Below are 26,561 nucleotides of genomic sequence, written 5' to 3' on the forward strand. Positions count from 1 at the left end.
GTCCCTGATCGTAGAGAAAAGGCCCTTAGTTTTTCCACCTTAAGGATAATGCTTGCCGTAGGCTTGTGGTAGATGGCTTTCACTATCTTGAGGAAAGTTCCTCAAAAACTCATTTTGATGAGGGTGTTGATCATGAACGAATGTTAGATCTTGTTAAATGCTTTCGCTGCATCGATTGATATGACCATATGGTTTTTATCTTTATTTTTGTTGATATGATGGATTATTACAACTATCATGGCAATTTCTATCATTTAAATACATGTTTCTAGTATTTTGGGAGGTTTACTCCAGACATTTTCAAAGTAAATTATAATGAATGAAATATAATTTATGATACTCTAAAATATGGATTGTTAAAAGTCAACTGGATACAAGCCAATATTTCATACATTTAATGTGTTTAGTTTGATTTTGGAAAGTTTCTCAATGAAAAATTAAAATTAAGTTGTACAAATTTTAATCGAATATTTCCATTTTTAATATTAGATTGTGGTGAACATATACATAAGGTATCATACTTTTCAAAATTTTCCATAATATAGCACTGTAGCATTGTCGTCCTGTTGTTCATCGATTTGATCAAGTAAGCACCAGTAACGTCTCCATTGTGAGACTTGTTGTTACTGTTTTTGGCATATCGAATATCCCACGGGTACCTTGGCAGACTCAGCTGCGTTATAAAAACTTTAAATATATACTGTCACATTAATTACATGTTGATAGGTTATTATGATTATAAATAAAATTTACCTTCAATAAATTAACTTTTAGGATTTATACAAATTATAGTCAATTATTAAAACATTTATATTTATAATAATACAAATTATAATCAATTAATAAAATATTTACATTCATAATAATTGTTATCCAAAAAATGTGTTGTAGGTCAGTATGGACAGGAAAGTAAAACATTCAAGAAATCTATTAAAATAGGAAACTATAATTAATGTCTAAAAGAAAAAATTCAGAAATATAATTCATATTTCAGAAAAAGTAATGCAAAATATTCCTCAACTTTAAGAAATATCTTATTTGATATTAAAAATATAAAACACAAAGACTTCAAAAAAAGTAAACCAGCTAGAATCATCTTTGATAAAATTATTATAAAAATATATCTTGCTTCTTTATACAAGGAAATCATTTATCGTGGTTTAGAATTAATATTAATACACAAAATGATTCCCTTTAATATACAAAGAAATATGGCAAATACACTTGCAATGAAGTATTATACAACCGGAAAAATTTACTAAATGAGTTAATTAAAAATTATAGAAATTTCAAAAAGCTAGAAAGGTTGAAATATGTATTTAAATTTTTGTAACAAGATAGGAAATGCTGTCCTTAATGAAAAGATTTACTACATAGAGTAAAAAGACTGATTTTGATAAAATAATAAATAATCAACAGGACAGAATCAAGAACAAGATATAGCACATTGCAGAATTCTTACTTATTCCTTTTAGAAAAGTTTTAATGAATTATAATGAGATACAGTTACAGTCTTAAACTTTCGAGATAATGTTTCAATCATACGATGATTGAATACCCATTCCTCCACCAGTGCCCATTCTCTACCCTCTAACACTGATGTCCGCAGTATCAGTCCTGCCAGCCCCACCACAGCCCCCAACCCACACACCACCTCTGTGTGGACTTATTCTTTATGGAGTTTCAGAATTCATTCAATAAAAAGACGTCATATTTGAAAAATGGTGCTGAAATTATTACATTATTACTTATCCACAGATAAACTATGTTGACTTGAACTTACACAACTGAGATTAATCAATACTAGCAAAAAAACATAAAATGCAAAAATTACAAAACATTTAGATGAGAACATAGTGAAAAACTCACTTGCTGAAAAAAAAAGCGTTCTCAAAATAATTACAAATAGTCCATCTACCTTCTTGCACCTGCTAGGCTTTCATATCCTCTAAGGAAAATTAAGAAATTGCTTTAGATCTCCACAGAGGGAGTAACAAAGGGTGAACAGAATCCATAAATTGCTCCTGCTGAGCTGAGGGCTGAAGTACATGGGGGACCAAGACAGAAATTTCAATTCAGGTAAACAGATTCTCTCTTCAATGCTGTGTTACCAACATACTCGAATAGCTTGGGTGACATTTGCAGAGAAACTCTTTTATTCTATGGCAAATCTTGGTATCACTCTAGGATTTCTGTCTCACTTTTGTGTACATTCCGCTAATGAGCAGAATAGAACTGCCCTCTTACTTCAGGACTACTTTTCAAATGTTTTCTTAAATGCAAAAAAAAAAAAAAATCTTTGAAATGCCTAAACCGTTTACTTTTATACTTTTACTTGCTAACCGTATATATAAATAAATATGTATGTATATATAGATATATGATTAGCCATAATATTTGTATCATGCATACATAGATATTTAATGAGAAGTAGAGTTCAGGGGACAAAGAGAGAGAAAAGAAGGTGACATGCTTGCCTTCCGGGTGACCTAGCTGAGTTAGATTCCAGCTTTGCCTATAATCCTCTGAGCACTAGTAGGGGTGATCCAAACTTAGAAGGCATATAAAACCCTAAGCACATACAGGTGGCCAAATAAAATAGGGGTCAATCCAGAAAATAAAACGTAAAGAAACCAGGACTGAAAAAGTATGTATGGTATAATTAAGGTGAAGTTATTCTTTTTTTTCCTGATAATGTCCACCTAAAGCTTTAGTGTTCATAAAATACACCATGTATTTACTATTTGCTATTGGCTTCTAAAGATTACACAAAATAAATATTTGATTCCATTTATAATTTTTTGATATCATGATTTGCTCAAAGGTAGTTTCCTTTATATTCTGAGATGGGAAAAGCAAATTTTGGATTCTGGGAGATTTTAAAGACCCAGTTTTGTGAAAGAATAAACTCTATAGCATGTTAAAGTTTTAGTGGAATTTATCACAAAGCACACATAAATTTCTAGGGTAGAGGTTTCCAAACTAATTTGCCAACTTTCACTCCTTTTCTTTTTTTTTTTTTTCGCTTTTTTGGGTCTCACCTGGGGATTCTCAGGAGTTACTCCTGGTTCTGTACTAATAAACAACTTCTGGCGGTGCTGAGAGGATCATATGTGATACCAGAGATCAAACCCAGGTTCACTGTGTGCAAGGAGAATGCCTTCTTCACTGTGCTATTACTCTGGCCCCAACTTCCCCCTTTTCAAAAAAAAAAAAAATTGTCTAGCAGCTCACCTGGGAATCTATGTTCTTTAAGTTAAAAAAAAAATAGAGCTCCTTCATCCCACTTTCACCGGAAGTTACTACTCCATCATCCCAAGAATGATCCTTCCAAAGCCCCACCACACTCAATGAGTGATATCATTCATTTAGGGCACATTTTCTTAGAGTATCACTTTATCACTGTCATCCCGTAGTTCATCAATTTACTCGAGCAGGCACCAGTAATGTCCCCATTCATCCCAGCCCTGAGATTTTAGTAACCTCTCCTTATTTGTCTTTCCCAATGATTGGTGGCACTATCAGGGTCAGGGGAATGAGATCTGTTATTGTTCCTAGCTTTGGCATATCAAAAATGCCACAAGGAGCTTGCCAGTCTCAGCAATGTGGGTGGGATACTCTCAGTAGCTTGTCGGGCTCTAAGAGAGGCACATCATAATACATTATAAGACATTCCCTACTCCCTACTCCCTACTCATCCTAGAGAATAGCTTTAAAAACCATAGTCTGATAAGCAGTTTAGATGCAAATGATTAAAAGCAGTTTGATGTTTTTTATAGTCTGAAGTTGTTGATAAAAACTCCTTTACCTTCTTAAGTTCTCTAAAATCAGCATTTAACATTTTTTATCTTTGATTGTTTACCACAGCAGCTTAAGATCTATCTTTCTACTTATTCAAGTCATGCGGTTTAAAATAACTTTGATAAAAATAGATCAATATTTCTAAAATAATCTGTAGGATATTTTCTAAGAATTTTGCAGCATATAAATTATATATATTTTAAAGTATGCATTTCATTTGCGTATATATCCTATACCACACATTCACAGGAAAAGCCTGCCATATTCCTTGTACTCAAATTTAGTCTATTTTTTAGTTTAGATACATGTATGTACGTATATATTGTAAAATATACAAGGCCCATATTTTAAAAAATTAAAACATATTTTAAACCACTAATCTTAGTAGCAATCCTCTAACTCTATCTATTCTGTTTTGTTTTTAATTGTTGTCTTCTATGGATTATTCATATAAATTCCTGTTATATTTGTAGATGTCCGCTTTAAATGTGATATGATAATGTATGTATGTATATATTTTAACATGTTAAAAATATCTTTATGTATATCAGTTAGAGAAAAAACAAACTCAAGGGAAAACACATACTTTAATTATCCTGTAAGTAAAATACATACAAAATACTTAACGTGAAATATAAATTAAACTATCTTAAAGGAGAATACACTTAAGAATAAGCATTTCTGACTTTAGGGGGGAGACTCTCCAAACAATAATAGTGAGTTTTGTTGAAATATTGAATTTAATCATTGTGAAAGTAAAGTGAAATTTATCAGTTACACAGGCAAGGAGGGGGATAGGGGTGGTGGGGGGGTCTAGGCGTGGGGGGCTAGGGGTGTGGGGGGACGAAGTGGAGCTATATTGTGATTCTTGGTTGTGGAATATGTGCACTGGTGAAGGGATGGGTGTTCGAGAATTGTATAAATGAGACTTAAACCTGAAAACTTTGTAACTTTCCACATGGTGACTCAATAAAAAAATTTAAAAAAAATCAGATCAGTGACCAAATAATCACTGAATCTTTAAAAAAAAAAAACGGAAACATATTTTTGTTTCCAACTTGCCTATATCTCTGAACAAATAAGAATGTTTGTTTGCATATATTATGCATATAAATTATGCATGTTCTTTTTATTAGAGTTGCATGTGTTAGAGAGTTGGAATTACAAATATTAAATTAAAATTTGTTTTAAAATCTTTTATATATAAATATCAAATTTTTGTAGATAAAATTTCTTAACTATTGCTGGTGATGTGTCTCTTCAGAATATGTGTATTTATGATCTCAATGGACAAACACAATCTCACAGGGCTGAAGGAATTCATCCTCCTGGGAATCACACACCGCCCAGAGCTGCAGGCTCCCCTATTTGTGCTCTTCCTCGTCATCTACATGATCTCACTAGTGGGCAACCTGGGCATGGTCATCCTCACCAAGGTGGACCCCAGGCTGCAGACACCCATGTACTTCTTTCTCAGACACCTGGCGCTCACGGATCTCGGCTACTCCACCGCAGTGGGACCCAAAATGTTGGTAAATTTCCTTGTAGATAAAAATTCAATTTCATATCATTTATGTGCTACACAGTTGACTTTCTTTGACATGTTTATTGTTAGTGAACTTTTTATCCTAGCAACCATGTCCTATGACCGCTATGTGGCCATCTGCAACCCTCTGCTCTATACAGTCATCATGTCCCAAAGGTTGTGTTTGTTGCTGGTGGCAATTCCCTATCTCTACAGCACCTTCCTTTCACTTCTGGTCACTATCAAAATCTTCAATTCCTCCTTCTGTGGCTATAATGTTGTCAGTCATTTCTACTGTGACTGTCTCCCCTTGTTATCTTTGCTCTGCTCAAATACTTATGAAATACAGTTGATTATTATGTCTTTCTGCACTTTTAATTTGATTTTTACTCTTCTGGTGGTTGTCTTATCTTATCTGCTCATCCTCATTGCCATCCTCAGGATGAAGTCAGCTGAGGGGAGACGCAAAGCTTTTTCCACCTGTGGATCCCACTTGACTGTGGTCACTGTGTTTTATGGGACTTTGATATTTATGTATGTGAAACCCAAGTCCAGTCCCTCCTTTGACACTGATAAAATGGCCTCTATATTTTACACCCTCATTATCCCCATGCTGAATCCCTTGATCTATAGCTTGAGGAACAAGGATGTAAAATGTGCACTGCAAAAGATGTGGACAAAAGTATGCAGTATCTTTTCTTAAGTTCAATGTCCAGTTAGTTTCCAATTAATTAGGTAAAGGATTGTAAATAATTTTGCATGCCTCTTGAGGGACAAAGAAAATAACAAAAATAATATGATATATAAGAGATTTTTTTCATTGTTTTAGCCACATCCTAGTTTTATTAATGTAATAATTATCAGAGCAGAAAAAATGCTTAAGAGTTATGTATATTTTATAGTGTTGTAGAATGGATTAGGATACTGTTAACCACAAAAGCAAGCAAGGGGAATGGGTGTGCTATGTAAGAGAGGTGAAGAATAATATACAAAGGGAGTCAAGATGACCAGAAGTGTAAAACATTAGAATTATGTACATGTGTCTTTATGTGGGTTTGTGTTTGGTTAATTAGTCACATGTTCTTTCTTTTTTAATTTATGTTTCATCCATCTCCATGGGGTTTATTGAGATAAAAATTGATTGTGATATCCTGAAGGTGCATTTTCAGTGTAATGAGTTGTAGTCAACAACCATGAAATTTTCTCAAATTTGCCCCCTAAGAATCAATACATGAAGGTTTGCTCTCTTACCAGTGTCATCACTTTAATAGACGGACCCATATGAGTTTGTTCACTCAACATAGTTGGCACTTCAATAACCCAGAAGATAAGCCTAGCATCTGTTTTTGTCTATTTGTCTTTAAGAGAGAAACATAAATTTATAGATGTATTCCTTGTAGCAATCAATGTTTCAGTTGTAATATATTTCTCTGATGAGCATCGGAGATAAAGAAAAATATATTAAAACTGAAAAATTGATTGTTACAAGAAATACATCTATAAATATCCAGAGACTTAAAAATCAAGCTCCCAGATATCTTGTGGCCTACTTCTCTCTCTGTGAGAAACTGGCTGGCTTCTGGGAGTTTCCTGCTCACATGGGACAGCCTTGTAAGCTTCGCATGGTGTATTCATATGCTAAATCCAGTAACAAGCTGGATCTCATTCCTCTGACCCTGAAAGATCCTCCAGAGCTACATCATTGGGAGGGCCAAATCCAGAGAGCCTTCTAAGATCCTAGGGAAAGGATGAATGAAGAGGTTACTGAGTCCGCTCGAGAAATCAATAATTAAACGGATTTTGTGATCGTGATAATATATTTCTCATCCTGAGTGTGATTATTCAATTATTGATTTTTATTAAGGTAATGTCTATTTTTTTTACTTAAAAAGTATTTGTGGAGCTGGAGTGATAGCACAGAAGGTAGGGTGTTTGCCTTGCTCGTGACCAGCCCGAGTTTGATTCCCAGCATCCTATATGGTCCCCTGAGTACTGCCAGGAGTAATTTTGAGTGCAGAACCATGAGTAACCCCTGAGCATTGATGGGTGTGACCAAAAAGCAAAAAAATAAAAAGGACTTGTTGAAAATAATCACATAATTTTCTGTAACTATATTAATATTGGTTCTGTAGATTGTTCTGCTCACTGTCCTATCTCTTCATGTTGATTTATCTACTCAAAAGTAGTACTTGGTTGCATTTATTGTTTGACAACATTGTTTTGATCATTTCTGTTAAGAATTTTAAAATTTCTTTCAAGATTTTTTTCTATGCTAACCTCTATTGACGGACATATATAAGCAAATAAATAAGTATAAATATGTACTGAATATAATATTCTTTAGAAATTTCATCCTAATCCTATCTACATTATATCATACCTTTCCCAATTATCTTTAACATTTATGGGATTATATTTAACTCATATAGGAAATGTCCATTTTCCTTGTCAACAACCAAGAATACTGTTTCTATATAGGCAATCAATCATGATTAAACATTAATTGAAATAAAAATCATCAGCATGATTTAAGATAAATATAACTATCACTAAATATTTATATAGATTATACTTAAATTATGAAAAATCACATAATTAACTTTGAGCATGTATGTATATATAGTATGTTTTGTTTACTAGAAAATACGTATTGGTTATTCAATAAAGTATTAATATTAGATATTGTGGCAATTTCTATCATTAAAATATATAACTTTCTAGTATTTTTGGAGGTTTACTCCAGACATTTACAAGTTAAATTATAATAAATGAAATAAAATTTATGATACTGTAACATATGAATTTTTAAAACTCAACTGGATACAAGCCAATATTTCACACATTTAATATGTTTAGTTTGATTTTTGAAAGTTTATTAATAAAAAATTAAAATTAAGTTGTACAAATTTTAATTGAATGCTTCCATTTTCAAGATTACTTCCTGTTGAATGTATATATAAGGTATAATACTATTCAAAATTTTCCATAATATAGAATATAGCACTGTCATCCCATTGTTTATTGATTTGCTCAAGTGGGCACCACTAAGGTCTCCATTGTGAGACTTGTTGTTACTGTTTTTGGCATATCGAATATCCCACGGGTAGCTTGCCAGGCTTTGCTGTGTTATAAAAGCTTTAAATATATACTGTCACATTAATTATAGGCTGATAAGGTATTTCAGTTATAAGTAAAACTTACCTTCAATAAATCAACTTTTAGGATTTATACGAATTATAATCAATCTTCAAAAAACATTTACTTTCATAATAATTATTATCCTAAAAAAGTGTTGTAGGTCAGAATGGACAGGAAAGTAAAAGTTTCAAGAAATCTTCTAAAATAGGAAACTATAATTAATGTCGAAGAGGGAAAACTCAGCAATATTACTAATATTTCAAAAAAAGTAATGCAAAGTTTTGCCAACATTCTTTAAGAAATATCTAATTTGATATTAAATATATAAAACACAAAGAATTAAAAAAAGTAAACCAGCTGGAAACATCTTTGATAAAAATATTTTAAATATGTATCTTGCTTTTTTACCCAAGGAAATAATTTCTCATTGTTTAGAATTAATACTAATACACAAAATGATTCCCTTGAATATAGAAAGAAATATGGCAAATACACATGCAATGAAATATTATACAACTGGAAAATTTATTATATGTGTTAATTAAAATTTATAGAAATTTCAAAAAGCTAGAGAGGTTGAAATATATATTTAAATGTGGGTAACCAGAAGGAAATTTTATCATTAATGAATAGATTTACTACATACAGTAATCAAGACTGATTTTGATAAAATGATACATAATCAGCAGGACAGAATCAAGAACAAGTTATAGCACATTGCAGAATGCTTACTTATTCTTTTTTTAAATGTTTTTAATGAATTATCATGAGATACTCTTACAGACATAAACTTTCATGATTACATTTCAATCATACAATGAACGAGTTCCCGTTCCTCCACCAGTGCCCATTTTCCCACCTTTACCAACTATGTCCCCAGTTTGCCTCCTGCCACCCCCACCCAAGCCCCCCTGCCTCCTCTAAGTTGACTTATTCTTTATGGAGATGCAGAATTCATTCTATAAAAAGACATCATATTCGGAAAATGCTGCTTAAATTATTACATAATTACATATCCACAGATAAACTATGTTGACTTAAATTTACACAACTAAAATTAATCAAAACTAGCAAAAATACATAAAATGAGAAATTTACAAAACATTTAGATGAGAACACAGTGAAAAACTCATGTCTGGGACCCAGAAATAGTGAAGAGTTTACAGACATGCCATCAAAAACATAATCTTTAAAAAAAGTTATCATCAGTGAATTCGACTTCATTCATAATAGAACAGCCAAAGAATTATTTCCTTGTTATCACACTGAAGTCATGAAACCTCGAATCAATTATCTTTATGAAAATACTTATAGAAACTTATTTATAACAATTGAAAACTCTCAACAAATGGAGAAATTGCTCTAATACTTGCAAACTAACCCAAATCTGAAAAAGAAATCATATTGCAATAGAACAGTTCATGTTGTGCTGTTCATATTATTCAGTAGGGTCGTTTTGGGTAGATTGGTCCAAGGATAGGTTAATCCCAGCTGCGAGTCCAGGGAAAATGACCCAAACCCAAACTTTCACTCAGTCATGTTTTTCAAATAATTTTACATAAATCAATCATTTCTTTTTCAAGACAGGAAAAGCTTATATCCTTTTGTAATATTTTTGTGTTTGAAAGGTAGATGCAAAAAGTAGAATTACTGGACCCTATGGAAGTTCTTTATTTTTAATAATCTCCATGAAATATATATGCACACGTATCCTCAAAGTAGGCCTAAGTAGTGCAAAGTAGTACCTAAGATGAGGAAATAACCCAAATGTTTAAGCAAATAGGAATAGATAAAAAGAAATCTGTGGTACATGTAAATCATATACAATAATTTTACAAAACAAAATCTTGAAGTTCACTGAAGCTTGGACGGAACTAGAGGGTATCAAGTTGACCGAATAATTCTTAGATAGGAAAAATAACTTGATTTTCTATCAATGGTACCCAGAGAAACAACGAAAAGGAATAGATATTATTAAAAAAAGGACAAACCCTGACCTTAGATAATAAAACAGAGATTTTTCAAGCCAAGGAAGCAAGAGAAGAAGGGAAGGAAAATAATAGCTGGGTTAGAAATAACAGAAGGGGGTTTGGAGAGATAGTTCAGTAGATTAGGTGGTTGCCATGCATACAGCTGACACAGGTTAAATCGCCAAGACTCCACATAGTACCCTGAGTCCAACAAGATACACCTTGGAGGAGAGAACCAGGAGTAAGTCCTGAGCAGGAAAGGTTTGGAGATTTCTGTGGTGGTAGATATAGTAACTAATTAAAGATTAATAATATTATTAGCGATATTTTAAATATCATTGAAGTGTATTAACTAAACTACAAAACAGGATCATAAAAATAGAGTTCCTAGAAACTATTGAGTTAAAAAATAATAGTGGAGGTACACGAATACCTAAGATGAAGAACTGCTCAGTATATTGAAACTTTTCATTATTTGTTTAGATCTATCTCTGTATCACTGTCATCCAGTTGTTCGTCGATTTATACTTGATACACATGCATGATTTATATTTTTTATGACTATTCTTTTTAATGATTTCTAATAAATGTTTTAGGGGCCTCATCCAGCTGTGCTCAAGGATTTCTTCTGACTCTGCTGTAGAGAACAATGCTGCTGGTATTCGGGGGACAGTATTCTGCTTTAGGGATCAAACCCAGGTCTGTTGTGTGACAGGCAAGCACACAACCGCCCTATAAGAGTAAATAATAGGATGAAATAGGCATGAGAATAATTGAATTCTCTTTTCATAAAAGTCTTCTTCTCCTGGCAAAACACACAATGTTTTTTTTTAAAATACCATTATATAAAAATACCATTAAATATGATTTATATCCAATTTTATTTTTATATCTACTTTTATATCAAATGTTACTTCTAGCCCATTAACTATTTTAAAGTAACTAAATAAAAATGGTTTGAGCCAACACATTTGATGAATTGTATGTGAAGTATTTGATGAATTGTATTCTTCAGTGAAGACCTGAGAAATGCTGGAAGCCTGCCCTGTAGATAAGATACATTAATCCAGATCCCAAAATGGCTACATCACTCAGAGACTCCGGAGACACAGAACTCTTTGGGGACAGGTTGGTGCTGCCAGGGTTGAAGCATTGTGGAGTATAGAGGAGAAAACTTGATTAAGTTTAAGTTAATCAAGAGGAAAGAGATATGAACCTAACACAAAAGCAAGCAACTCAACTCACTTGCTGAAGCATAAAAAGTGTTCTCAAAATAATTACAAATAGTCCATCTCACCTCCTTGCACCGATAGGCTTTCATATCACTTAGGAAAATCAAGAAATTGCTTTAGATCTCCTCAGAGGGAGTCTCAAGGGGTGAAAAGAATCCATGAATTGCTCCTGCTGAGCTGAGGTCTGAAGTATATGGGGGAACCAAGACAGAAATTTCAATTCAAGTAAAAAGAATCTCTCTGCGGTGCTATGTTACCAACCTGCCTGAATAGCTTGGGTGACATTTGCAAAGTAACTCTTTTATTCTATGGCAAATCTTGGTATCACTCTAGGATTTCTGTCTCACTTTTGTGTGCATTCTGCTAATGAGCAGAATAGAACTTATTTCAGGTTTATTTTTTACTCTTACTTCAGGTTTATTTTTCAAATGTTTTCGTAAATGCAAAAAATAAATCTTTGAAATGCTTTAACCTTTTACTTTTATACTTTTACTTGCTTAACATATATGTAAGTACATATGTATGTGCCATAATATTTATATCTTGCATACATAGATATTTAATTAGAAATACAGCTCAGGGGACAAATAGAGAGAAAAGAAGGTGAGATGCTTGCCTTGCAGGTGACCTAGGGGAGTTAGATTCACAGCTTTGCATATGATCTCCTGAGCACTGGTAGGAGTGATCCAAACATAGAAGGCATGAAAACCCCTAAGCACAGTCAGGTGTGACCCAAATAAAATACAGGTCAAAACTGAAAACAAAACGTATAGGAATCAGGACTGAAAAAATGTGTCTGATAATTAGTAAGATGAAGTTATTCTTTTTTCCTGATAAAGTCCATCTAAAGCTTTAGTGTCTAGTAAACATGTTAGGTATTTACTATTCCCTTCTAAAGATTACACATAATAAATATTTGATCCCTTTTCTAATTTTTTGATATCATGATTTGCACAATGGTAGTTTTCTTTATGTTCTGAGATGAGAAAAGCAAATTTTGGAGTCTGGGAGATTTTAAAGACCCAGGTTTGTGAAAGAATAAACTCTATAGCATGTTAAATTATTAGTGGAATTTATCAAAAAGCACACATAACTTTCTAGGGTAGAGGTTTTCAAACTAATTTGCCAACTTCCACTCCACTTTTTTTTTGGCGTTTTAGGTCACACTCTATGATACTCAGGGGTTATTCCTGGTTCTGCACTAAGGAATGACTCCTGGTGGTGCTGAGGGGACCATATGTGATACTGGAGATCAATCCCAGGTTGGCTGTGTGCAAGGCAAATGCCTTCACTGTGCTATCACACTGGCACCAACTTTCCCCTTTTCAAAAAAGAAAAATTGCTCAGCAGCTCACCTGGGTATCTGTGTTCTATAAATTAAAAAAAAAATAGAGCTCCTTCATCCCCACTTTGACCAGAGATACTATTCCATCATCCCAAACTGATCCTTCCAAAACCCCACCACACTTCAAGGAGTGATATTCATTTAAGGCACATCATCCTAGGGTATCACTGTATTACCTTCATCCTGTTGTTCATCATTTTCTCCAGTGGGAAACAGTAATGTCCCCATTCATCCCAGCCCTGATTTTTTTTTAACCTCTCCTTATTTGTTTTTCCCAAAGGTTGTTGACTCTTGCAGGGTCAGGGGAATGAGACATGTTATTGTTCCTGGTTTTGGCATATCGAACATGCCACGGGGAGCTTGCAAGGCTCTGCCATTCAGGTGGGATACTCATGGTAGCTTGTCGGGCTCTCCAAGAAGCACATCATAAGACATCATAAGACATTCCCTACTCCCTACTCATCCTAGAGTATAGCTTTTAAAATCATAGTCTGATAAACAGTTTAGATGGCAAACTTTTAAAAGCAGTTTGAGTTTTTTATAGTCTAAAGTTGTTGATAAAAACTTCTCTACCTTCTTACAATCTATTAAATCACCACTTAATATTGTTTTGTCTTATCTTTGATTGCTTATCACAGCAGCTAAAGATCTATCTTTCTACTTATTCCAGTGATGTGATTTAAAATATCTTTGATAATAATAGCTCAATATTTCTAACATAGGGACAGGATATTTTCTTAGAGTCTTGCATCATATAAACTGTGTTTTTAAAAAAATATGAATTTCATCTGCATATATTTCCTAGACCACACATTCAAAGGAAAAGCATGGCACTTTTCATGTACTCAAATTTAGTCTATGTTTTATTTTATATACATGTATGTACACATATATTTTAAACTATAGAATATCCATACTTAAAAGCCTTGCACCATATTTTAAACTACTAATCTTGGTAGCTCTCATCTAACTCAATCTATTCTGTTTTTTTAATTGTTCTCTTGTAATGATTGTTAACATAAATTCCTTCTATATTTGTCAATGCCCACTTTAAATCTGGTGTTATTATGCACATATGTATATATTTAACATGTTAAAAAATCTTTGTATATATTATATATCAGTTATACTAAAAATAAACCCAAGGAAGAAACCATACTTTAATTATCCTGTAGGGAAATACATACAAAACACTTTAAGAGAAATATAAGTAAAAATATCTCAAAGGAGAATATACTGTTGTTCCAATTACAATCTGAAGAATCAGATTAGCGACCAAATAATCATTGAATTCCTCAAAAATAAATTCCAAACATATTTTTGTTTCCAATATGCCAATATGTTTGAAAAAATATGCATGCTAATATGCATATATTCTCACTGTCACTGTCATCCCGTGGCTCAGCAATTTGCTTGAGCGGGCACCAGTAGCTTCTCTCACAGTGAGACTTATTGTTACTGTTTTTGGCATATGGAATATACCACGGTAGCTTGCCAGACTATGCTGTACGGGCGAAATACTCTTGGTAGCTTGCCAGGCTCTCCGAGAGGGGCAGAGGAATCAAACATGGTTGGCCATGCATAAGGCTAATGGCCTTCAATGTGCTGTCATTACAGCTCCATATATTATGTATACCAATTATGATTGTGCTTTCTATGGAAGGTGCATGTGTTAGATGGAATTACAAATTATTAAATTTAAATTTGTTTTAAAATCTTTTATATACATATCATATATTTATAGGCAAAATTTCTTAATTATTGCTGGTAATGTCTCTCTTCAGAATATGTGTATTTATGACTTCAATGGACAAACACAATCTCACAGGTCTGAAGGAATTCATCCTCCTGGGAATCAGAGACCGCCCAGAGCTGCAGGCTCCCCTCTTTGTGCTCTTCCTCGTCATCTACATGATCTCACTAGTGGGCAACCTGGGCATGGTCATCCTCACCAAGGTGGACCCCAGGCTGCAGACACCCATGTACTTCTTTCTCAGACACCTGGCCTCATGGATCTCAGCTACTCCACTGCGGTGGGACCCAAAATGTTGGTAAATTTCCTTGTAGATAAAAATTCAATTTCATATCATTTATGTGCTACACAGTTGACATTCTTTGACATGTTTATCATTAGTGAACTTTTCATCCTAGCAGCAATGTCCTATGACCGCTATGTGGCCGTCTGCAACCCTCTGCTCTACACAGTCATCATGTCCCAAAGGCTGTGTCTGGTGCTGGTGGCAATCCCCTATCTCTACAGTACCTTCCCTTCTCTTCTGGTCACTATAAAAATATTTAATTCCTCCTTCTGTGGCTATAAAGTTGTTAGTCATTTCTACTGTGAAAGTGTCCCCTTGTTATCTTTGCTCTGCTCAGATACTTATGAAATACAGTTGATTATTATGTCTTTCTCCACTTTTGATTTGACTTTTACTCTTCTGGTGGTTGTCTTATCTTACCTGCTCATCCTCATTGCCTTTCTCAGGATGAAGTCAGCTGAGGGGAGACGCAAAGCTTTTTCTACCTGTGGATCCCACTTGACTGTGGTCACTGTATCCTATGGGAATTTGATATTTATGTATGTGAAACGCAAATCCAGTCCCTCCTTTGACACTGATAAAATGGCCTCTATATTTTACACCCTCATTATCCCCATGTTGAATCCCTTGATCTATAGCTTGAGGAACAAGGATGTAAAATGTGCACTGCAAAAGATGTGGACAAAGGTATGCAGTATCTTTTCTTAAGTTCAATGTCGAGTGAGTTTCCAATTAATTAGGTGAAGGATTGTAAATAATTTTGCATGCCTCTTGAGGAACAAAAAAAATAACAAAAATTATGATACATTAACAGATTTATTTCATTGTTTTAGCCACATCCTAGTGCTATGAGTGTATTAATCATCAGAGCAGAAAAAGATGCTTGAGAGTTAGTACATTTTATAGTGTAATAGAATGGAGTAGGATACTGTACTAAAAAAAGCAATCAAGGGGGATGGGTGTGCTATGTAAGAGAGATGAAGAATAACATACAAAGGTAGTCAAAATGACCAGAAGTGGGTCCGGAGTGATAGCACAGCGGGTAGGGCGTTTGCCTTGCACGCGGCCGACCCGGGTTCGATCCCCGGCATCCCATATGGTCCCCCAAGCACTGCCACAGTAATTCCTGACTGCAAAGCCAGGAGTAATCCCTGAGCATTGCTGGGTGTGACCCAAAAAGCAAAAAAAAAAAAAAAATGACCAGAAGTGCCAAACTTTAGAATTAAGTAATTGTGTCTTTATGTGTGTCTGTGTTTGGTTAATTAGTCATATGTTATTTCTGTTTTATTTTTTGTTTTATACATCTCTATGGTTTTTTAAATTAATTAATTTTTTAATTAGTACTGTGAAGGTACAGTTATAAATTTGCACATTCTCGAGCTTGTGTTTTCCCTCATACAATGTTTGAGAACCCATCCCTCCACCAGTGTCCATTCCCAACCACCAATGAACAAAGTATCCCTCCCACCCTCAAATCCCGTCCCCCTCCCCCACCCCACCCTGCCTCTTTGGCAGGGTATTCCAGTTTGCTTTTTTTCTCCTTTTGGGTGTTGTGGTTTGCGATAGGGGTATTGAGTGGACATCGTGTTCAGTCTCTAGTCTACTTTCAGCATGCATCTCTCTTCCCACGCTGGATTTCCAATGACATTTTACTTGGTGTTCCCTTCTCTGTATGGGCTGCCATTCCCCCAGCATGTGAGGCCAGCTTCCAAGCCTTGGAGTCAACCTCCTGGTATTATACACTACTATTCTTGGGTGTTAGTCTCCTACTCTGTTATTTTATATTCCATAGATGAGTACAATCTTTCTATATCTGTCCCTTTTCTTTCTGACTCACTTCACTTAGCATGATACTTTCCATGTTGATCCACTTATATGCAAAGTTCATGACTTCATCTTTTCTAACAGCTGCATAGTATTCCATTGTATGGATGTACCAAAATTTCTTCAACCAGTAATCTGTTCTAGGGCACTCGGGTTTTTTTCAGATTCTGGTTACTGTAAGCAGCGCTGCGATGAACATATAAGTGCAGATGTAATTTCAACTATACTCTTTTGTTTCTCTGGGATATATTCCCAGAAGTTGTATAGCTGGATCAAATGGAAGTTCAATATCTAATTTTTTGAGAAGCGTCCATATTGTTTTCCAAAGGGGCTGAACCAGTCGGCATTCCCACCAGCAGTGTAGAAGGGTCCCATTCTCTCCACATCCTCTCCAGCAGTGGTTGTTTTTGTTCTTTTGGATGTGTGCCATTCTCTGTGGTGTGAGGTGGTATCTCATAGTTGTTTTGATCTGTGATCTGCATCTCCCTGATGATTAGTGATACAGAGCATGATTTCATGTGCCTTTTGATCATTCGTATCTCTTCCTTGGAAAAGTTTTTGTTCATTTCTTCGCCCCATTTTCTGATGGGGTTGGATGTTTTTTTCTTGTAGAGTTAAACCAGTGCTTTATATAACCTTGATATCAACCCCTTATCAGATGGTTATTTGGTGAATATCCTTTCCCATTCTGTAGATTGTCTTTGTATTCTGGTCACTGCATCTTTTGCAGTGCAGAAGCTTCTTAGTTTAATATAGTCCCATTTGTTTATCTCTGTTTCCACTTGGTTTGTCAGTTGCATGTCATCTTTGAAGATACCTTTAGCTTCAATATTGTGGGGGGTTTTGCAAACCTTGTCTTCAATGTGCCTAATGGATTGTAGACTGATGTTGAGGTCTGTAATCCATTTTGATCTCATTTTTGTGCATGGTGTCAGGTCAAGGTCTGAACCCATTCTTTTGCATATGGTTGTCCAGTTATGCCAGCACCATTTGTTAAAGAGGCTTTCCTTGCTCCACTTCACATTTTTTGCCCCCTTATCAAAGATTAGATGATCACACAGTTGAGGTTGTGTGTAGGATATTCCACCCTCTTGCACTGGTCTGCGGCTCTCCCTTTGTTATAGTTCCATACTATTTTAATTGTTACCTCTTTGTAGTAAAGTTTAAGATTGGGGAGGGTTATGCTTCCCATCATCTTTTTCCCAAGAATTGTTTTAGCTATCCGTGGGCATTTGTTGTTCCATATGAATTTTAGAATTCCTTGATCCATTTCTTTGAAGAATTTCATGGGTATCCTTATAGGGATCGCATTTAATCTGTATAATACTTTGGAAAATATTGCCATTTTGACAATATTGATTCTCCCTATCCATAAGCAGGAGATATGTTTCCATTTCCTCATGTCCTCTTTTATTTCATGGAGTAGCATATGATAGTTTTCTTTGTAGAGCTCCTTTACTTCATTGGTTAAGCTGATTCCAAGGTACCTGATTTTCTGAAGCACGATTGTGAATGGGATTGTTTTTTCGTTTCCCTTTCCTCTGTCTCATTGTTTGCATATTGGAAGTCCATGGACTTTTGGGTATTGATTTTATAGCCTGCAACTTTTCTGTACATGTCTATTGTTAGTAAGAGTTTTTTAGTAGAGGCTTTAGGCTTCTCTAGTTATAGTATCATATCGTCTGTGAATAGTGGAGAATTTGATTTCTTCCTTTCCTATCTGGATGCCCTTAATCTCTTTTTCTTGCCTAGCAGCTATTGCAAGTACTTCCAGTACTATATTGAACAGAAGTGGTGAGAGTGGGCATCCATGTCTTGTCCCTGATCATAGAGGAAAGGCCCTTAGTTTTTCCCCATTGAGGATAATGCTTGCCATAGACTTGTGGTAGATGCCTTTGATTATCTTGAGGAAAGTTCCTCCAAAACCCATTTTGGTGAGGGTTTTCATCATGAACAGATGTTGGATCTTGTTAAAGCTTTCTCTGCATCGATTGATATGACCATATGGTTTTTATCTTTACTTTTGTTGATATGATGGATTATGTTGATTGATTTATGAATGTTAAACCATCCTTGCATTCCCAGGATGAATCCCACTTGGTTATGGTGTCTGATCTTTTTGATGAGTAGTTGGATTCTATTTGCTAATATTTTGTTGAGGATCTTTGCATCAGTATTCATCAGGGATATTGGTCTATAGTTTTCATTTTTTGTGGTGCCTTTGCTTGCTTTTGGTATTAGGGAGATATGTGCCTCATAGAAACTGTTTGGGAGGGTTCCTGTTTTTTCAATTTCCTGGAAAAGCTTGAGGAGAACTGGCAACAGGTCCTCTTTAAATGTTTGGAAGAATTTACCAGTGAATACATCTGGACATGGGCTCTTGTTTTTGGGGAGACTTTTGATTACATTTTTTATTTCCTTGATATTAATGGGTCTGTTCAGGTATTCCAGGTCTTCTTGGTTCAGTTTGGGAGATTGTAGGAATCAAGGAATTCATCCATTTCTATAGGCTCTCTTGTTTGATGGCATGCAGACTTTCAAAGTAGTCTCTGATGATTTTTTGAATCTCATTGTTTTCTGTTGTGATGTCCTCTTTCATTTCTGGTTTGATTTATTAGGGTTCTCTCTCTCTTTCTTTTTGAGTTTTGCTAGTGGATTATCAATCTTGTTTATTTTCTCAAAGAAACAGTTCTTGGTTTCATTGACCTTTCAGATTGATTTCTGGGTTTCCATGTCTGTTAATTTCTGCTCTAATTCTTATTATTTCTTTCCTTCAGTCGGGTTTGGGTTCGTTTTTCTGGTCCTTTTCTAAGATCTTGAGCTGTGAAGTTAAGCTATCTATGTAGGCCCTTTCTTCCTTCCTAAGGAATGCTTGCAGAGCTATAAATTTTCCCCTTAACATGGCTTTAGCTGCATCCCATAGGTTTTGGTAGCTGGTGTCTTCATTCTTGTTTGTTTCAAGGTATCTCTTGATTACTTCCTTGATTTCCTTCCTTACGCACGCATTGTTCAACACCAAGCTGTTTAATTTCCAGGTGTTTGCTTTGGTTTTCCATGTCTGTGTGTGTGAATAGCTTCTATCTTCAGCACATTGTGTTCTGAAAAGATGGTTGATACAATTTCTATTTTTCTGATTCTATTGAGGTATGTTTTGTGGCCCAGTACATTGTCTATTTTGGAAAATATTCCGTGTGAACTGGAAAAGAATGTGTATTCTTTCTTCTGGGGATATAAAGCCCTGTATAGGTCTATGAGGCCTCTCTGTTCCATTTCTTCTTTCATATTCAGTGTTCCCTTGCTGACTTTTGTTCTTGTCGATCAATCCAGAGTTGATTAGGTGTTGAAGTCTCTGACTATTATTGTGCTGCTAGCAATGTCCTCTTTAAAGTCTGTTAGGAGTTGTTGTAAGTATTTAGCTGGTTGTTCATTAGGTGCGTATACATTTAAGAGAGTGATTTCCTCCTGTCGTACATATACCTTGATAAATAGAAAATGAACTTTGCTGTCCCTTCTAATCTTTTTCAACCTGAACTCTATGTTGTCGGATACTAGTATGGCCACCCCCGCTTTTTTGAGGGAGTTTTTTGCCTGCAGGATTGTTTTCCATCCTATTACTTTTAGTCTGTATTTATTCTGACTGTTCAGGTATGTTTCTTGCAGGCAGCAGAATGTTGGGTTAGTTTCCGGATCCATTTTGCCACTCTGTGTCTCTTAATTAGTGCATTTAGACCATTGACATTGAGAGAGATTATCATCATGTGGTTTTGTTTCATCTTTCTTTGGAGTTTGTTGTTCTTGTGGGATTCTTCCTTGTCTTACAATAGCCCCTTTAGTCCTTCTTTTAAGTTTGGTTTTGGGTCTGTGAAGTTCCTGATGTGTTGTTTATCCGAGAAATAGTGTATGGTTCCTTCAAGTTTGAGTGAGAGTTTAGCTGGATAAAGTATTCTTTGTGAGGCATTCAGTTCATTGAGTTTTTTCACTATGCCCCACCATTGTCTTCGGGCTTGGAGGGTCTCCTCTGGATAGGTCTGCTGTGTATCTAAGGGGTGCTCCTTTGTATGTGATCTCCTTCTTCGACCTTGCTGTTTGCAGTATTGTGTCTCTATCCATGGCATCCATCATTCTGACTATGATGTGCCTTGAAGTCTTTTTATTTGGGTCTTTTTTTTTTTTTTGGTTTTTTTTTTGGGTCACACCTGGCGATGCACAGGGGTTACTCCTGGCTCTGCACTCAGGAATTACTCCTGGCGGTGCTCAGGGGACCATATGGGATGCTGGGATTTGAACCTGGGTCGGCCGCGTGCAAGGCAAACGCCCTACCCGCTATGCTATCACTCCAGCCCTATTTGGGTCTTTTTTATCTGGTACTCTTCAGGGTCCTTGGATCTGGATGCCTGCCTTCTCCCGCTCTAGGGAATTTCTTAGCAATGATGTCTTTCACTATGTTTTTTTCATTGGGGTTACTTCTCTGTGCTTCTGGTACTCCAATGATTCTTATGTTGTTCCTCTTGAGGTCATTCTCTAGGATTCTGATTCACTCTAGAGCAATTTTGGGGTCTTTTGCCATTATCTGTTGTTGTCTGTAAGCTTTGTGCAGCTGACCTTCAAACATGCTGAATCTGTCTTCAGCTGTAGCCATTCTACTGTTGAGGGCTCCTGTGTAAAAAGACAAAAAAGAAAAAGAGAAAGAGGGCACAGCACTGAACTGCGCCGGGCACAAGGCACAGGGCAAGGGCGCTGTGTCTCCCGCTGCCCCCGTTCGGTAGTCTCTAGCCGCTTCCCCCACCATGAGGAGATTGATGGCGATGATGAGGCAGGTGAAGGAATGAACGGAGCCAGACTGCTTGGTCTAAGTTGCAGTTTATTCCATTCCCATCTCCATTCTCCTCTGATTCTCCTCCTGCTTCTTCCTCCCCCATCCTACTTCATTCTCCTTCTCCTCCAGCTCTGGATCTTGGTCTAACTTCTCCAGATCTCACTCTAGGACTCGCACTGGAACTGGCCAGGGACAGGCCCCGGGACTGGCCCTGGAACTCGACCCGAGCCCACTCTTTCAGCCTAGTTAAATACCCCAGCATGACGGGTTGGGGCTTATACATAGGTGTCATCACAATCAATGGGGTAAAGTTCTTTCCCTCAGGGGATGCTTCTACTAGGACAGACACTCTTTCAACAGGACACCCGCCCAAGAGCAGAATCCCATATCGTGTGTTTCTCCTCTCCTTGTCCTACTAACATATAAGCATTCATAATATTAATCATTTTGTATGGACATACCAAGAGATGCATTAAGCTTATAGAATTGCTCTCCTGGGGTCATCTCGATCTCAGACTACAGTGCTCAGGCCAGATTAGTCTTTCCTATCCCTAGCAGGGTCCTAGTCTCATCGTTGCTTTTGGATCATGACATGACATGTCCATGACCAAGCTCTTAACATATAGTTAAGCATTAGGCGCTTTGGTCAGGCCCATCTGGATGCCAGGGTAGCACATAACTCACTTCTTGCCCTGGGTCCGTCCGGTCCCTCGTCAGGACCCTGCTTTTGGGGGTGCTAGGAAGTAAGGGCAGTTGAGGCTTAAGTCGAGAAAGCAGATGCCCGGGAGTGAATAATATTTGAAGCCAATTAAAACCCATGTTACCAAAGCATATTAATTATTGTCTTTTTTTTAATCTTTTGTCTTTTTTAATCATACCATTGTAGTCTAGAATTGTTTAGAGATTATTACCAGATAAGCCCAAACTCTGTGGCAAGGGAGAAAGGACAAACTGATGTTACCCTACATGTTCCCACTGAGATTTTAATTCATCTACTGATTCCTATATTTGTGTGACTTCCGTTCATAGCTTTCAAATTTCTGCTCTCATTTCTTCCCGCATTTTCTTGGTGGACCGATCCAATGCTTCATTTATATCCTCCCTTAATTTATTGGATGTCTGTTCTATGGATGCTTAGAGTACTTCGACTCTTCTCAAGATTTCCTCTCTGAATTCTTTTTCTGAAAGGTTGTATATGTGGGTAGCCCCTGTTGAGGTTTCTGGAATCTTTTCTTCATCCTCTCTTCATGGAGGGGATTTTCTCTGTTTAGGTTTAGAGCATAGGTTTAAGGCTATGCTCTCCTTACAAAGGTTTTGTGCAGCTTCTATTGTTCACTGATAGTTTTTGTGAAGTTAGAATAATCTACTGGACGATTTGACATAGAGTGATTGAGATGACCAGGGTGTTTTTCAAAGAAACAGGTTATACAGATTATGCTAAAAAGATAATAATAACTGCAGCGGAGTTAGCAGCCGCAACTCGGGCAGGAGCCAACGCCCCTTTTGAGACCACGCCCCCTGAGATACAGGCCACGCCCCCAGTAACCACTTCGGACACTGACCATGCTCAGGGTGGGCTGATTACCTGCAAGAGAGGGGCGGCTTGGTTGGGGAGTGAGTAGAGCGTTGTGGCGATGGGAGTCAGGGTCTAAGGAATGGTAGGAGAGCCGGAAAGGGCAGGGCCCACATGAGAGCCATCTGGGGCCCAGTGGGCAGTGCTCACGGTGGGCTGAATTCCTCTTTCTATGGGGTTTATTGAGATAAAAATTGATTGTTATATCCTGAAAGCGCATTTTCAGTGTAGTGAGTTGCAGTCAAAAACCATGAAATATTCTCAAATTCTCATTATTGCTTTAATATATGATCTCTTAAGAGTTTGTCTACTTAAAATACTTTGCACTTCAGTAACCCAGAAGATAAGGTAAACATCTGTTTTTGTCTATTTGTCTATTTGTCTTTAAGAGAGAACTTAAATTTATAGATGTATTTCTTGTAACAATGAATTTTTCAGTTTTAACATATATCTCATCCTGATTGTAATTTTAAAATAATTGATTTTTATCTAAGGTAATGTTATTTTTTTTTTTACTTACAAAGTTCTTATGGGACTGAAGTGATAGCATAGCAGGTAGGGTGTTTGCCTTGCACTTGGCTGGCCCGATTTCCATTCCCAGCATTCCATATGGTCCCCCGAGCACCGCCAGGAGTAATTCCTGAGTGCAGAGCCAGGAATAAGCCCTGAGCATTGCTGAGTGTGACCCAAAAAGCAAAAAAAAAAAAAAAAAAGAAGTACTTGTTTAAAATAATCAGATTATTCTATGTAACATGTAACTACATTAATTTTGGTTATGTACATAGTTCCGCTCAGTGTCCTATCTCTTCATGTTGATTTCTCTACTCAAAAGTAGTACTTGGTTGCATTTATTGTTTGACAACATTGTTTTGATCATTTCTGTTAAGAATTTGAGAATTGCTTTCAAGATTTTGTCCTATGCTAACCTCTATTGGCAGACATATGTAAGCAAATAAATAGGTATAAATTCATACTGAATATAATATTCTTTAGAAATTTCCTCCTAATCCTATCTACATTGTTTCATACTTTTCCCATATATTTTTAACATTTCTGGAATTATATGTAAATCATACAGGAAATGTCCATTTTCCTTGTCAACAACCAAACACAATGTTTCTATAAAGGCAATCAAATTGATTAAATATTCATTAAAATAAAAATGATCTTCATGATCTAAGATAAATATAACTATCACTAAATATTTATGTAGATTATATTTAAATTATCAACAATCACATAATTGACTTTGAGCATGTATGTATATATAACATCTTTTGTTTACTAGAAAATATGCTTTGGATATTGAGTAAAGTATTAGTATTAGCTATTATGGCAATTTCTATCATTACAATACATGTTTCTAGTATTTTTGGAGGTTTACTCCAGACATTTTCAAGGTAAATTATAATGAATGAAATACAATTTATGATACTCTAAAATATGGATTGTTAAAAGTTAACTGGATACAAGCCAATATTTTATACATTTAATGTGTTTAGTTTGATTTTGGAAAGTTTCTCAATGAAAAATTAAAATTAAGTTGTACAAATTTTAATTGAATATTTCCATTTTTAATATTAGATTGTGGTGAACATACACATAAGGTATCATACTTTTCAAAATTTTCCATAATATAGCACTGTAGCATTGTCATCCTGTTGTTCATCGATTTGATCAAGTAAGCACCAGTAACGTCTCCATTGTGAGACTTGTTACTGTTTTTGGCTGCGTATTGAATATCCCATGGGTAGCTTGGCAGGCTCTGCTGTGTTATAAAAACTTTAAATATATACTGTCACATTAATTGCATGTTGATAGGGTATTTTGATTATAAATAAAATTTACCTTCAATAAATTAACTTTTAGGATTTATAATCAATTATTATAATAAATTATTAATATCAATTATTATAATCAATTAAAATCAATTACTATAATCTATTATTATCGATTATTATAATCAATTATGATCAATTATTATAATCAATTATTTAAAACATTTATATTTATAATAATACAAATTATAATCAATTAATAAAAATATTTACATTCATAATAATTGTTATCCAAAAAATGTGTTGTAGGTCAGTATGGACAGGAAAGTAAAAGATTCAAGAAATCTATTAAAATGGGAAACTATAATTAATGTCTAAAAGAAAAAATTCAGAAATATAATTCATATTTCAGAAAAAGTAATGCAAAATATTTCTCAACTTTATGAAATATCTTATTTGATATTAAAAATAGAAGATACAAAGACTTCAAAAAAAGTAAACCAGCTAGAATCATCTTTGATAAAATTATTATAAAATATTTCTTGCTTCTTTATCCAAGGAAATCATTTCTCGTGGTTTAGAATTAATATTAATACACAAAATAATTCCCTTTAATATACAAAGTAATACGGCAAATACACTTGTAATGAAATATTATACAACCAGAAAAATCTACTATATGAATTAATTAAAAATTATAGAACTTTCAAAAAGCTAGAAAGGTTGAAATATGTATTTAAATTTTTGTAACAAGCACAGGCGGAGGGGCGTAGGGTGGGGGGGCTAGGGGCGTGGGGGGTTAGGGGTGTGAGGGGGTGGGATGGAGCTATACTGGGATTCTTGGTGGTGGAATATGAGCACTGGTGAAGGGATGGGTATTCGAGCATTGTATAACTGAGATTTAAACCTGAAAACTTTGTAACTTTCCACATGGTGACTCAATAAAAAATTAAAAAAATTTTTTTTGTAACAAGACAGGAAATGCTGTCCTTAATGAAAAGATTTGCTACATAGAGTAAAAACACTGATTTTGATAAAATGATAAATAATCAACAGGACAGAATCAAGAACAAGATATAGCACATTGCAGAATTCTTACTTATTCCTTTTAGAAAAATTTTAATGAATTATAATGAGATACAGTTACAGTCATAAACTTTCAAAATAATGTTTCAATCATACGATGATCGAATACCCATTCCTCCACCAGTGCCCATTCTCCACCGTCTACCACCGATGTCCCCAGTATCAATCCTGCCAGCCTCACCGCAGCCCCCAACCCACACACCACCTCTGTGTGGACTTATTCTTTATGGAGTTGCAGAATTCATTCAATAAAAAGACATCATATTTGAAAAATGGTGCTGAAATTATTACATTATTACTTATCCACAGATAAACTATGTTGAATTTACACAACAGAGATTAATCAATACTAGCAAAAAAAACACAAAATGCAAAAATTACAAAACATTTAGATGAGAATATAGTGAAAAACTCAGTTGCTGAAAAAAAAGTGT

General features: G+C 35.3%; 1 protein-coding gene and 1 pseudogene across 1 annotated transcript; both read left to right on the top strand.

Annotated features, from left to right (window-relative positions):
- Positions 1 to 5,078: 5,078 nt before the first annotated feature.
- LOC101537703 (olfactory receptor 8K3-like) lies at positions 5,079 to 6,029 on the top strand. Its single transcript, XM_004622561.2, has one exon. It carries the CDS (start codon positions 5,079 to 5,081, stop codon positions 6,027 to 6,029), a length of 951 nt encoding a protein of 316 aa, XP_004622618.2.
- Positions 6,030 to 14,817: 8,788 nt separating this feature from the next.
- On the top strand, positions 14,818 to 15,758 carry LOC129405766 (olfactory receptor 8K3-like; annotated as a pseudogene).
- The last annotated feature ends 10,803 nt before the right edge of the window (positions 15,759 to 26,561 follow it).

Source organism: Sorex araneus, chromosome 6 (genome assembly GCF_027595985.1).
Source record: "Sorex araneus isolate mSorAra2 chromosome 6, mSorAra2.pri, whole genome shotgun sequence".
NCBI classification, from domain to species: Eukaryota; Metazoa; Chordata; class Mammalia; order Eulipotyphla; family Soricidae; genus Sorex; species Sorex araneus.

Coding starts and splice junctions, on each gene's coding strand:
- LOC101537703 (XM_004622561.2), top strand. CDS start 5,079: ATGATCTCAATGGACAAACACAATCTCACAGGGCTGAAGGAATTCATC.